The sequence below is a fragment of the Camelina sativa genome, chromosome 15 (assembly GCF_030686135.1).
Source record: "Camelina sativa cultivar CO46 ecotype springtype chromosome 15, ASM3068613v1".
Classification (NCBI taxonomy): Eukaryota; Viridiplantae; Streptophyta; class Magnoliopsida; order Brassicales; family Brassicaceae; genus Camelina; species Camelina sativa.
In genome coordinates this window covers 29,222,683-29,235,617 of record NC_141894.1, presented here as the reverse complement: position 1 = coordinate 29,235,617, position 12,935 = coordinate 29,222,683, and the positions used below count along the sequence as shown (strand labels likewise).

General features: G+C 32.5%; 3 protein-coding genes across 4 annotated transcripts; 1 reads left to right on the top strand and 2 right to left on the bottom strand.

Annotated features, from left to right (window-relative positions):
* Window positions 1–2,405: 2,405 nt before the first annotated feature.
* LOC104747646 (protein SHI RELATED SEQUENCE 4-like) lies at window positions 2,406–3,745 on the top strand. 2 transcript variants are annotated; one of them, XM_010469315.3, is made up of 2 exons: window positions 2,406–3,078; window positions 3,421–3,745. In XM_010469315.3, the coding sequence occupies exons 1-2, from the start codon at window positions 2,577–2,579 to the stop codon at window positions 3,639–3,641; spliced, it is 723 nt and encodes a 240-aa protein (XP_010467617.2). In that variant the 5' UTR covers window positions 2,406–2,576; the 3' UTR covers window positions 3,642–3,745. The 2 variants fall into 2 exon arrangements, with proteins under 2 accessions (XP_010467617.2, XP_010467618.2); XM_010469316.3 differs by having other exon boundaries at window positions 2,430–3,078; window positions 3,427–3,745.
* A 748-nt stretch (window positions 3,746–4,493) lies between these two features.
* On the bottom strand, window positions 4,494–5,592 carry LOC104748835 (uncharacterized). Its single transcript, XM_087486880.1, has one exon. It carries the CDS (start codon window positions 5,570–5,572, stop codon window positions 4,769–4,771), a length of 804 nt encoding a protein of 267 aa, XP_087343006.1. The 5' UTR covers window positions 5,573–5,592; the 3' UTR covers window positions 4,494–4,768.
* Window positions 5,593–6,054: 462 nt separating this feature from the next.
* On the bottom strand, window positions 6,055–7,926 carry LOC104747645 (elongation factor 1-delta 2-like). Its single transcript, XM_010469313.3, has 7 exons — window positions 7,747–7,926; window positions 7,351–7,458; window positions 7,132–7,248; window positions 6,934–7,027; window positions 6,731–6,851; window positions 6,364–6,639; window positions 6,055–6,273 (listed from the first exon to the last, which is right to left on the bottom strand). Coding segments are annotated over exons 2-7 (693 nt in total). The 5' UTR covers window positions 7,434–7,458; window positions 7,747–7,926; the 3' UTR covers window positions 6,055–6,271.
* Window positions 7,927–12,935: the final 5,009 nt, after the last annotated feature.

The window sequence follows — 12,935 nt, the reverse complement described above, 5'->3', positions numbered from 1 at the left end:
ATGTGTACAACACCATAACCATCTAATTCCGATGATTTGTTTGCCAGAATCCGGTGTTGACCGGCGTTGACCAATGTTGACCGGTGTTGACCAAAAAATTAAAAATTTTATTTATTTTTTTCAAAAAACAAAAATTTAAAAAAATTACATAACTTTACTAAAAAATTATATAATAAATTTTTACTACAAAATAATACAACAAATATACATTTTTCTTTTATAAATTCAAAATTTGGTTTTTAATTTTATACCATATCATTTGTATAACCTATTATATTTTATTATGTAGCATGCTATTAAATATTTTTATATAACAAATATATAAAAAAAATGTTAAATCAAAGGTTAAATATATAGCAAGGTGCAATATACTTTGACAAAAAAAACAAATTAGACTCAATTATAAAAAGTCTATGAACATTTTTAAGCCAAAAGATTTTAAGAAAAAATTATATGTTTCATCTTATAGAAAAGAGTTTATACCATAGACTCAATTATAAAAAGTCTATGAACATTGTTATATATCATATTATATTTGTTATATAAAAGGAAATTTTTGTATATAACAAAATTTTACTACAAAGTATTATAACAAATATACATTTTCCTTTTGTATATAACAAATATAATATAGTACATAACAAATATACATTTCCCTTTTGTATATAATAAATATAATATGGTATAAACTTTAAAACTAACTTTTGAATTTACAAAAGGAAAATGTATATATGTTATACTATTTTGTAGTAAAACTTTATTATATAATATTTTAGTAAAGTTATGTAATTATTTTGTTGATTTTTGTTGTTTATGAAAAAAAAAATTGGTCAACGCCGGTCAATACCGGTTAGCACCGGATTCCGGCAAAGAAAGTATCAGAATTAGATGGTTATGGTGTTGTACACATAACTCATGTTTGTTTATGCATGTCAGTATGTAATGACAATAGTTCGTGTAGTTAATAAAACATTTATATTGATTGTATGTGTGGCGATGTGTTGTCATATGCAATCATTTTTCCTTTTTTCTTTCTCATATTTAACCGACGACGATAAAAGTTAATGGTAGGGGTGGGCGTTCGGTTTTTCGGTTTGGTTTAGGTTCGGTTTTTTCGGTTTACGGTTTTTTTGGTTTTATAAAAATGGAACCATAAAGAAACCATATGTAATTCGGTTTGGTTACGGTTAGGTTTTTTCGGTTTATGGTTTTTTCGGTTTCATAAAAAATGGAACCATATAAAAACCATATGTATTACAGTTCGGTTCGGTTTCGGTTTGGTTCCGGTTTTTAATGGTTATTTTATACTTTTAAAAAATAGATAGTTGATACATAACTAAAAATAAACATAAAAGTAAAACCTAAACACAAAAAAAAATAGAATCCAAATTTAGTTTTGTAATTCGATAGATTACTAAGAGATCAATAGCTATAAGCCCAATAAAGAAAAAAAATATTGATATTGTGATACAATTTAAAGTTATAAGTTGGAGAAACTAATTATATCTAATTTATCCTAAATTTTTTTTAAAAACCAAAAAAATCATTCGGTTTTACAGTTTTTAACCAGACCAAACCTAAACCAAATGCTTAACTAAAATGAAAACCAAACGGATTTTTAGATTTAACCATAACCAAACCAAACCTATTATTTTGATTCGGTTCGGTTCGGTTTTTTGGATTTCGGTTTTTTTGCCCACCCCTAGTTAATGGAGTAGTGGATACAGAAAAGAGCATAACGTAGGTGGCGCTTTGTTCCCTTGAATAGCCACACTACATATAGATATAGTATTATACAAATTAGAGTAACATGCTTCTTATATTTCTCCGTACGTCCCCTATAAATTTTAAATATTTGAGCATATCGGATATGAGTTTACTATGTACACTTTTTTAATTGCTTCTGTTACAACACTTACAAACAAATAATTACCAAAAATGTGAAAATTGGCCAATATCGGGGACTGGTGAAAGTAAAAAAAAACCAACATAAATATTTCTTCGCCTGTTTTGTAAAATTTGCATTGTATAGAGTAAAATTTGCATTTTGAAGCTTCAGATTCTAAAATTTAAATAGTTTTTGTGTTATCATTAAACTTTAAGCGCAATGAAATTTTCGAATGTGAATGATTGCATGTGCTTGCACATATGTCGTATGAAATTTAAAACAAAAGAAACCAAAATTTTCGACAAGTTGTGAACTATTTGTCGTATGAAATCGAAGATTACCTTAACTAAAATCTTTATGCGAATAATTTAATCAGCAAAGCATAGGATGATGTACATTAATATATGACCTTGGGACACAACCCATGTGCGATTTCTCCGGTTAAATCACTGCCACATGGCAAGCTATGGTCCATGAGACGAGTACTAGTAATGAACCGAGAGAAAGAGATAAAGATGAGGTAAAAATAAAGGGAGAAATTAATGTCCTTTTATTGATTTCGTTTTGCACAACAGCTATGAAAGCACACAATATGATCGGAGAGGATTACAGGTTTTAAGAAGACCATTCAAAGAAGAAAATAAGGCGACGTGGCCGAAGTTATCAAAAGCTCAAGGGTTTGTGAATTATGGATATCGTAAACTCTAGATTAGGGTTTATAGGAGGGCTAGCTAGGTCAAAGTTTAAAATGGCTGGGATAGGGTCATCAAGAAACAACGAAGAAGACAATCAACAAAAGGCAAATTGGGTTTGGTACAGAAACACAAATAACCCAAGCACGAGCCACCACACCAATCAGATATGGCAGCATCCAAGCCTCGATCTATATCCGGGTCAGATCAACGTCTGTGATTTGACCACGTCATCGAGATCCCTAACCATAAGCTGTCAAGACTGTGGAAACCAAGCCAAGAAAGGGTGCACGCACGGGCGGTGTAGAACTTGCTGCAAGAGCCACGGGCTCGACTGTCCCACTCACGTGAGGAGCACTTGGATCCCCATCGCCAAACGCCGTGAACGGCAGCAGATACAGACGCCAACCTCCAACCCAATAACCGGTGGAGACCGAGTTGGGAACATCCCAAATCCGTATAGAGAGATTGATCAACCGGCTACTTTAAACTCATCAGGTTTGTTTTCAGTTTTGCATTGTTGTTTCATAATTGATTTTTTTTTTTTGGTTTCTTTTTAGTAATTAAAAATATGAAATTTTACCTTTATGTTTATAAGACTATGCATCACTTTTTCTTTGATCAAATATCATTGTAGACATTGCACGTATAATCCAAGAAATTAAATACAGAAATTCTATTTCAAAATGATGAAAATGTTTATTTGATTTAAAAAGTAAATTAAGGTAATTTTTTTTTTGTGTTTGGGACAATCAAAGCATTGTGTTCTTGTTAGGATTTGATATTATGTTTTGTCGTAAAGTGTTAGCACTAGCCACTAAATGGTGTGTAATTTGCTAGGGTTAGAGATGGGAGATGCAACATTTCCAGATGAAGTGACATCGGATGCACTTTTCCGGTGCGTTAGAATAAGTGGTACCGAAGATGGAGATTGCCAATATGCATATCAGACGACGGTAGGCATAGCTGGTCATCAGTTCAAGGGCATTCTGTATAATCAAGGGCCGGATAAAACGATTACGCCTAGTACACAATTCTATGAAAACCCACCAAGATCTTAATTGTAACATCTACTTTTCAAACTCTCTTTAATTTTTTTTTTTGGGTATGCAATGTACTTGTTTTGAAAGAGATCTATATGACTATTATTCAAGATTATCTAAAACTCAATACGTAAAAAATGAAGTAACATGGATACATGACTATTAGATAAGAAGAGTTTCTTGTATATATTCGTAGTAAATGTTCCTGCAAATAAGAATGTCAACTGTGCAACCATAGTAACAGTTTTGTGAAGAACAAAATTAATATATAATTTGTTTTTTTCCTTGGGTCAATATATAGACAAATTATATATGAAAAAGACTACTCATGACACGTGATTTTTGTTAGTTGTGTAACGTGCCTATGCATGATTAGGGATCGTCTATAGCAGTAAATTCCAATAAATGAGTTTGATGGTTATTGGCTACTCTGGCATCCCTGTACGGATGTATAATGTATTACAAGTAGTATTTACTATTTAGTCTAGCCCTTGAGTCGTTCGAAGCTGTCGAAGCGCAAGTTTTATGCCAAGATTTTATACCATTTGAAATGCATATTTCAAAAAGCTACCGAGACATATTACGTAGACCAACATTGAAAACCTAAACATTGACGGAATCTTTTTTTTCACCATTGAGAGTATAAAACATATGTTTATAGAATTTTGTATGGGTAGAGTTTTAGATCTAAGACAAGCCACAAAACTTCGATCCTGATCTTGTTTAGTAGTAGTTACAGGACTATAATTAATAATTGGGGATTCATCACAGCTTAGTTTAAAAAAAAAATCCAATTTTTTATTTATTTATTAAATTGATCCACCCACATTCCAACTTCTCTGTACTTAACACAACTCCAACCAAAACGTTACGATCATCTCTTTTTCCAAAAAAAAAAAAAAAAAACGTTACGATCATCTCCACTCCACTTTTTGGCCTACACATTTTGTTTACATATCAACCAATTATATAGATTCCCAAATTTGAAGTTATTTCATTACCTTTTTCTTTCTCAAAATGGAAACTACTTTTCTTGAATATTCTCAATCGTAAGCATCTCCTAAAAAGAATCCATAATAAAAACAAACATAGCCATGCATGGCAGTCGTAAATAAATGTAAAACAGTCTTTAAATATGTCTGAGATTAATGTTGACCTTTCTTTGACTTTTTATCACAACCGGGAAACCAACAACCACCGCCGTTTCCGGGACCCCATACTCCTCCATTGCTATCTCCACCCCACCCCCATCCTCCTCCGCCTCCTCCTCCATATCCACCGCCCCATCCACGGCCATATCCATATCCATCTCCTACGCCTCCCCCACCGCCTCCTCCACCTCCTCCTCCACCACCGCCACCAGGTCCACCACCACCACCACCGCCGCCACCTCCACCTCCACCACCTCCAGTTCCAGGGCTAGGTTCACCTCCTATACCTATACCAATACCAATACCAACACCGTCACCATTAACATCACCATCACCGTTGTTCCTATCATCTCTTTTCTTCTTTTTATGGTCATTGCAATCTTCTTTTCCACTATTGTCACCTTGTCCTTTCTCATCTCCTTTGCCATTTCCTCTTCCTCGGCCTCTTCCTCCTCCTCCTCGACCCCCTCTTCCATCATCTCCCGGACTTCCTCCTGTTCCATTACAACCTCTACAGCTTCCATCTTCACCTCTACAATCTCCACAGTCTCTTTCTCTTCCTCCGCAGTTTACGCAACCTCCTTCTACGTTACCTTCTTGCACTCTTCGCGCTTTGTTATGTCCACTTTCAAACGTCATGTTGGGACCCAAAACGGTAGACTGATCACTACTATTAAAGATTCTCTTAGAGGGTCCATATCTCAACCCGTGAACAGAGCTTGAGCTAAGTAGCAACAACACCGCACCAGAAACTAACAAGAACACCACAAAGCTTGTGATTCTGACCAATATCTCCATCGAGATTTTTCTCTATTATATGGTCCTCTCGATTACCCTCCTTTTTATAGTCTTTTAGACCCAAATCAAGAACATAATAATTAAATTTGAGCAACCATATGAACGTGCATTACCCATATGATCAACCTACCATCATTTTTACTTTTTTTTTTTTTTTCAATTTGTGGCAACTAAAGACTACAAAAAGGAGATGAGGCTGTAGAAAAGTAAAAAATATTGCGTCACGCCCAAGGACCTTGTTCTCGACTCATATTCTCACACCAAAACTCTGATTATTATAATATATACGTAATCTTATTCTTAGCCAACACCAAAATCATGCGTACTTCTACAAATTTTTGTATATACGTGCTTTGCATGGATTTTTGCTTCACATATTTTGTGATACTGCAATCTTTTTTATGTTTTTTAAAGAGGAGAAATCAAACCACTTCTCCAAATCGAATTAGTCATGTAGAATTCAAGCTAATCTGGAACGATAGTTTCAAACTTAATTAAGATTCTCGTATATTTGAGATATGTTGGAAACTTTAAGCCAATACTGAATTGTCTTCACAAAACTATAAAAATGAATCAGAGATAGCAAAGCCTTTCCACATAATTATAAAATCAAAACAGGGGACAGAAACTTCGAAAAGTGGATATAGAAGAAGACAACAACAACATAAACAGGCCCATCCTTCAAGCTTTTCTCCATCCTCCTGCATTATGGTTTAATTCAATATTTAGTTACACAACGCATTATCTTATCAAAAGATTTACGTAGTTGAGAAAAGATTCATGAAACTTACATATCTTGTTGAAGGCAACAATGTCACAGCTCTGGACATATTCATTGATAGGTTCAACAGTGAGTTGCTCTTCGATCATGGTGTCAATAGAGACAAGGTCATCAACAATGGTGCACATGATCTGCAACTTCTTGATACCGTAACCAACTGGGACAAGCTTTGATGCTCCCCAAAACAATCCTTCCATCTGAATGGATCTTACAGATTCCTCTAGCTTCTTCATGTCAGTCTCATCATCCCACGGCTTGATATCAATCAACACTGATGACTTTCCAGCTGACAGAAGTTAAGAAAAAAGCAGATGAGAAATCCAATACATCTCCATATCGTTGAAACTACAGAGTGTAAGGCAAAAACCAATACTTACATTCCTTCTTCTTTGTAGATGCCTTCACTGAAGCTGCTCTCTCTTCAGCAGCTTTCTTTTCCTCTTCTGTCTCCTCCCCGAAAAGGTCAACATCATCATCATCTTCTTCCTCAGCAGCAGCCTAGAATTACACATACACATATGAATCTCCCTGATATACAAAGAGAACATTATGAGAAACCATAGAAAGAATCTAGATTTACCTTAGACTCAGCTGCAGGGGGAGTAGCAACGGCCTCTTCTGTGATAGGTGATTGTCCCTCAACAACAACACCACTTCCTTCAGCAGAGACACCACTGTAAATAGAGACAATTTATAAGACAATAACAATAGAACAAGCAAAAACTATTGATCCCTATATAAACTGGTAAACAATAAAAGGCAAGGCAATGGAGCTTACGAGATCCTCAAGAGGGCATCGATGTGGTGGAACCAACGAGATACATTGACATACTCTGAAGTTGGGGGCTTTGAAAGAGCTGTAAAGACAGTGATATCATCCTTTGAAGCTTGGTACCTATAAACACACACAGACAGAGGAAAGCAATTAGAATCTGTATACAGCTTATGGTGCTCTGCTCAATTTAATAAGGCACAAAAAGGGGAAAAAGATTCTAACCCAGTGATGTAACTGCGAGTGAGAAGATGCTCATCGAGCTTCTTCAATCCAGCGTCAGAGCTAAGGTTGGAGAAGGCCACCATTGTTTCTAAAGCTCGAACCTTTAAACTGATATAAAGCAGAGAGATCAGATCAGATCAAGATCAGCTAAAAAAACCCAAACGACGCATCAGAAACGAAACTTTCTATTGCAAAAACCCAGATCAGAACAACTGAATATAGAAAACAACAAGGATGCTGCTGCTAATCAACTAGATTTAGTTTCATAAACATGGAAGATTGGATTTCTCATCAAATACTGTTACGAATTCTATATCAAAGATGTATGCTTTGAGGTCGAAACAAACCCTAATGGGAGGCGAAAGAACAAGTTGACACGAGGAAGAAGAAACAAACCTGTAAGTGTAGCAAAGAGGAGAGCCGACTTGAAGAGGAAAACAGGAAAAGCGAGAGATGCAGAGGAAAGCTAAGAATGGCGTAGGTGATGATGATATATGTAACCCTCTCTAGATTTTTGTCTTATGGGCCGAAGTTGGGCCTAATTCCTTTTTAGGTGATTAGTTCTCGATCCATTCTGATTTTGGGGTTAGCTTTTTTCCTTTTGTATGGTATGACACCGAACACAAGGAAACGATTTGGGCAGATCAAGCAGTCTAAATATGGTTAGTGCAAAATAAAAGTTAAATATCCTTTCTTTCTTTTTGCCTATGAAATGTCAAAGTTATTGTTCGTGAATAGTAAATGTCTATGTATAAAAGTGAAAAATAAAAGTTAAATATGTTTTCTTTTTGGGGCATTCTCAAAAAATGTCCATTTTTCCATACCTTTTTTTAAAAATACCCCTTTATGTGACTATTTTTAAAACTACCCCTCTTTATATACAAAATGACCAAATTACCCTTTTTTGAGTGACAGCAAGAATGTACAGTCATCAAAATCGAAAATATTTTTCCGCCAAATTTTTTTTTCCCCGCCAAAATCGAAAATTTTTCCCGAAAAAATTATTTTTTCCCGCCAGAAAAAAAAAAATTTCCACCAAAATCGAAAATTTTTCCCGCCAAAAATATTGAAATTTGTACCTTTTAAAAACATTGTAAACGCTTTTAAAATTTTTTTAAAAGTGTTTACAAAGTTTTTAAACACATTGTAAACGCTTTTAAAAACCTTGTAAATGCTTTTAAAAGGTTTTTAAACACCTTGTAAACGCTTTTAAAAACTTTTTAAAAGCATTTACAAGGTGTTTAAAAACCTTTTAAAACTCTTTTAAAAATCTTATAAAAAAATTTACAAGGTTTTTAAAAACATTGTAAAAGCGTTTACAAGGTGTTTAAAAACCTTTTAAAAATCTTTTTAAAAACCATTTGAAAAACTTTTAAAAACCTTTTAAAAATCTTGTAAAAGCGTTTACAAGTTGTTTAAAAAACCTTTTAAAACTCTTTAAAAATCTTGCAAAAGCCTTTACAAGGTGTTTATAAGGCTTTTATAAGGTAGAAACCTTATAAAACCTTTTAAAAACCTTGTAAATTTTTTTTGGCGGGAAGAATTTTGGCAGGAAATTTTTTTTGTCGAAATTTTTTATCAAAAATTTTTTATCAAAAATTTTTGGCGGGAAAATATGTCGGAAATTTTTTGGCGGAAAATTTTTGTTTTTCTTTTTATTGAATAAAATAATTTCCATCTAAGGGTAAAATGGTCATTAAAAATTAAAAGAGGGCAAAAATAAAAATGGTCAGAAAAGAGGGTATTTTTGAAAAGGGGTATATCAAAAGAGGCATTTTTAACAAATTATCTTTCTTTTTCCGGGTCAAATATCAAATTTATTGTTCGTAAAATTAAAAATGTTTATATACAAAGGTACAATGCGAGTAAAATGATATGTAAAACTCGTTTTCAGTGAGCCTTGTCGTCAACCTGAGTCATCAATTTCTTTCCAGTGAGCTTACATCCTTTGTTGACAACCTCGTTTTTACTGAGCCTTGTCGTCAACTTCAGTCGCTTCATGTAGCAGATTTCCAAGATACTGAACAAAACTACTTTATTATAGATTGTTTTCTCTGTTATCTGAATAAAGTGATCGGTTGGTAATATTTAAGATATGTGTTGCTTATATAAGTAAAATTATCATCATTGTAACTACTTTTAATACTTCGAAAAAAATTATATCATTTTTTCTTACAAAATAATCAAATATTATTGTTTAAATTATTTATTTTATTTTTCGGGAAAACAGTTGCTGCATTTACATTCAATGTTGTCTGCATTACACACATATATTTAATTTTTAGACAAACCTGTGTAAAATTTTATAATATGAAGTTATGTATTTTCCGAATGTAATATTATGTGATACTTAAATCTAAATATATGTGTTTTTCCGCAAAAACTATCTACTGTTGCAAAAGAAGAAAACAAATTGTCAGTTTGTACTAAAGTTGGTCGCACGAGAGATGAATGAAATGTCAACAACTTGGAGGAAATGAGTCATGCTCTTTTCCAAGTATCATTCCCTAACAAAATTATATCACTTTTTATTACAAAACAAGTAGTTGTTTTAATACCCCTCTGTATCACAATAGATGGTTTTTTGAATTTTTTCTTCTATTACAATAGATGATTTTCTGTATATTTTTATTAATTAATATTAGAAAATTACAAATTTCAAGAATCATTGACTGAGAATTTAAAACTTTTATGAATTACTATTGGTTAATAATTATGAAAATATGTTATTATGAATAATAATGCATTTATTGCTAGATATTAAATATTTTTCTTAATTTATGTGAAAATCTCAAAAAATCATTTATTCTAATACAGATGGAGTATTTATGTTGATCTCTATTTTTTTTTTTTTTTGCTTTCTTTCTTTGACATCATATTGGTTTTACTTGTATTTGTGTTTAGGTCACTAGATTTTATAGGGGGTTTTAGAGACTAGATGTCCATTTTGTGGGTTAAATCTGGAGATGAAGAGACTGTCCGCAAAAAATATAGACTAACATAAATGCGTCCACAAAATTTGAACCTTGTAATATTATAATGTACTATTTTCAATCATATAACAATGTGGTTAATTTATTCATCAAAGTATACCAAATTTTATTTATATATCTGAATATAATAAAGTTACTGTAATGTTGGAAAGTGTCTTTGACAAAAAAAAAAAAAATCCATAGATTTCATCCAAACAATTTGATAAGCACACTAACAACTTCGGAAAACAAAAATTTATGAAACGAATTAAAAGTATAAAGGTTACTGTCCTTATTAATCTTGGAGCAAACTAAAAGGCTAAAATCATATGTTTGTTTATATCCTATCAGACATAAGTTTATTCAATTAATATATATTGATATTAGAGCATGTACTTGATCACTAGGTTTCTTGGTTGTCCACAACAAATTATCATAGGAACGTCGAAGAAAGGGGCCCAAATCATGCCAAAAAAGTTGGTCTGAAATACTAGAAAAAATATATACTCAACTAACATTTATTACTTGATTTATAGAGCTTGTACTTTCATGTACGCACGCCCTTAAATTACTCTATTAATCAATACTAGGAAAGCGACCCGTGCGTTGCCGTACGGGGAGGTGAAATCCTAAATTGAAATTTAACATTTGTAATTCATCCTAAATTCTTTATTTTCTCAATCAATTTGATCATTTTCATTTCTTGCTATTGCTTTCTGCTGATTAAAAAACCAAAGATTCATTTCAATGTTATTATATTTTATGTTGTCACACACAAAAGTGAGCCTTTTTTAGAGCTTGATTTATTATAAATATTACTTTTAACCATATATAAAATTTCACTTATGCTTGTCTCCGACCATATGGTGCTATATATTGGTATCCTTTCTTAATTCGCTATTAGAAATTGTTTTTGTTGTTGATCATTATCAATCGAAATACATATGAGGCTGCTTCTCTCTTGGTTTATTTACTGTATCGAGAAAATACTAAATGCCACTTGTCGAAGGAAGGTCGAAGATTGGGATCGGAGTAGATGGTTAGATTGAGTTTCGTTTCCCCTTCACTTTGATACGCGATTTCTCTTTCCATAGATTACTGATTCACAAATCACAATCAATATTCTGATGCTGTAAGCAAGTGGAGTTTGTATACAAATGATTTACTATGAACATTACTTTTGGATGTTTGTGGATGTTTTTTGTCTCTCACTTTTAGATATGTACAAAACCGAGTTTTATATGACCGACCAATCAAACCTAATTGGTTAGTATAGACTATAGAGTAACTCACATACTTCAGCTACAACTTTTAGAGATATATATTTGGCTATAATGCTTTCCACAGTTACATGCATGTTGGTCTCACGTTTTCCCTCAAAAGACCCCCTTCTTTCCTCCCTTTTAATGGGTTAATCTTGATTGCCTTATTTCCTACTTACACATTTGATACATGGATTTGTAATATTTGCTTCAAATCACATATTCCTCTTTGGAAAAGAAAAAAAATCAAGACGTAACAGACTAAGAATGCATATAGACAAAAACTTGTACACTCATCAGCAATTCAATCAAAGCAATTCAATTAAACTACAAAAGTTCAGAAAATTAATATAGAATAGAGGATTTTATGTTGGTCTCTCCCAATGCATCCCATTCCACCGTGTCGGCTGCTCTCCTTCCAGGCTGCATCCCCCTCTATTTGATTTCCCACTTATATCTATGAATCGGTACCATCATGTTCTTCAATAAACGACAGCGAAAACGAAGTCGATGTGGTGAAACAAGTGATAATAATATCTCACCTTTTGATGTTCTCTTCTTTAGGTTAAACACTAATTTTATAAATTTCTTGCATTCTCTTTTTTTTTGGCAGATTCCAGATCACTCTAAAAGTGACTGTTATACATTATGTTTTTTAAAAGTTGTATATACAGATTAGAAAGTCATCAAAGACTAAATAAGTTACCTTTAGTAGATCTTTTCTTTCTAACTTGACTTGTCATTTGGTCGTGCTTACGCTTTCTAGAATTTGATTTTGTGTTGTCACAAGTATGTCTGGCTTTTTCTTCGGCACTCTCTATTTCCATGCTCATTTGTAATATTTCTATATATTATCAAAATGTTGGATACCCAAAAAGTATAAGAAATTATAATTCAACTAAAATTTTTAAAAACTTTATTTACAAAAAATGTAAACTAACATGGATCATGAACATCTAATGGACATCCTACAGAAAAAAAATAATAATAATAATAAATAAATAACATTTATACCATGTTTGTTAGAAAAAATAAATAGGTTAAATAAGAACATATATAAAATTATAATTATACCATGTTTGTTAAAAAAATTTGGCTTATCCGTAGCTCTAGCATCACTGCATATCATCATGCCTCTCGTATCTTGGTTTTGGTTTTTCCAGAAAATCAAAAAATAAAATCTGCACATTGAGAATCAAAAACATTAGCCATGCAAAAAATATGGCACACGTACTTAATAACATTAACCATGCAAAAACATGAAAACCAGAAAGACTAAAATTTTTGAAGAGACTAAAAGTTAACAAAACTAAGATTAATGTATGAACTTAATAGTGTCGACTAACGGTAA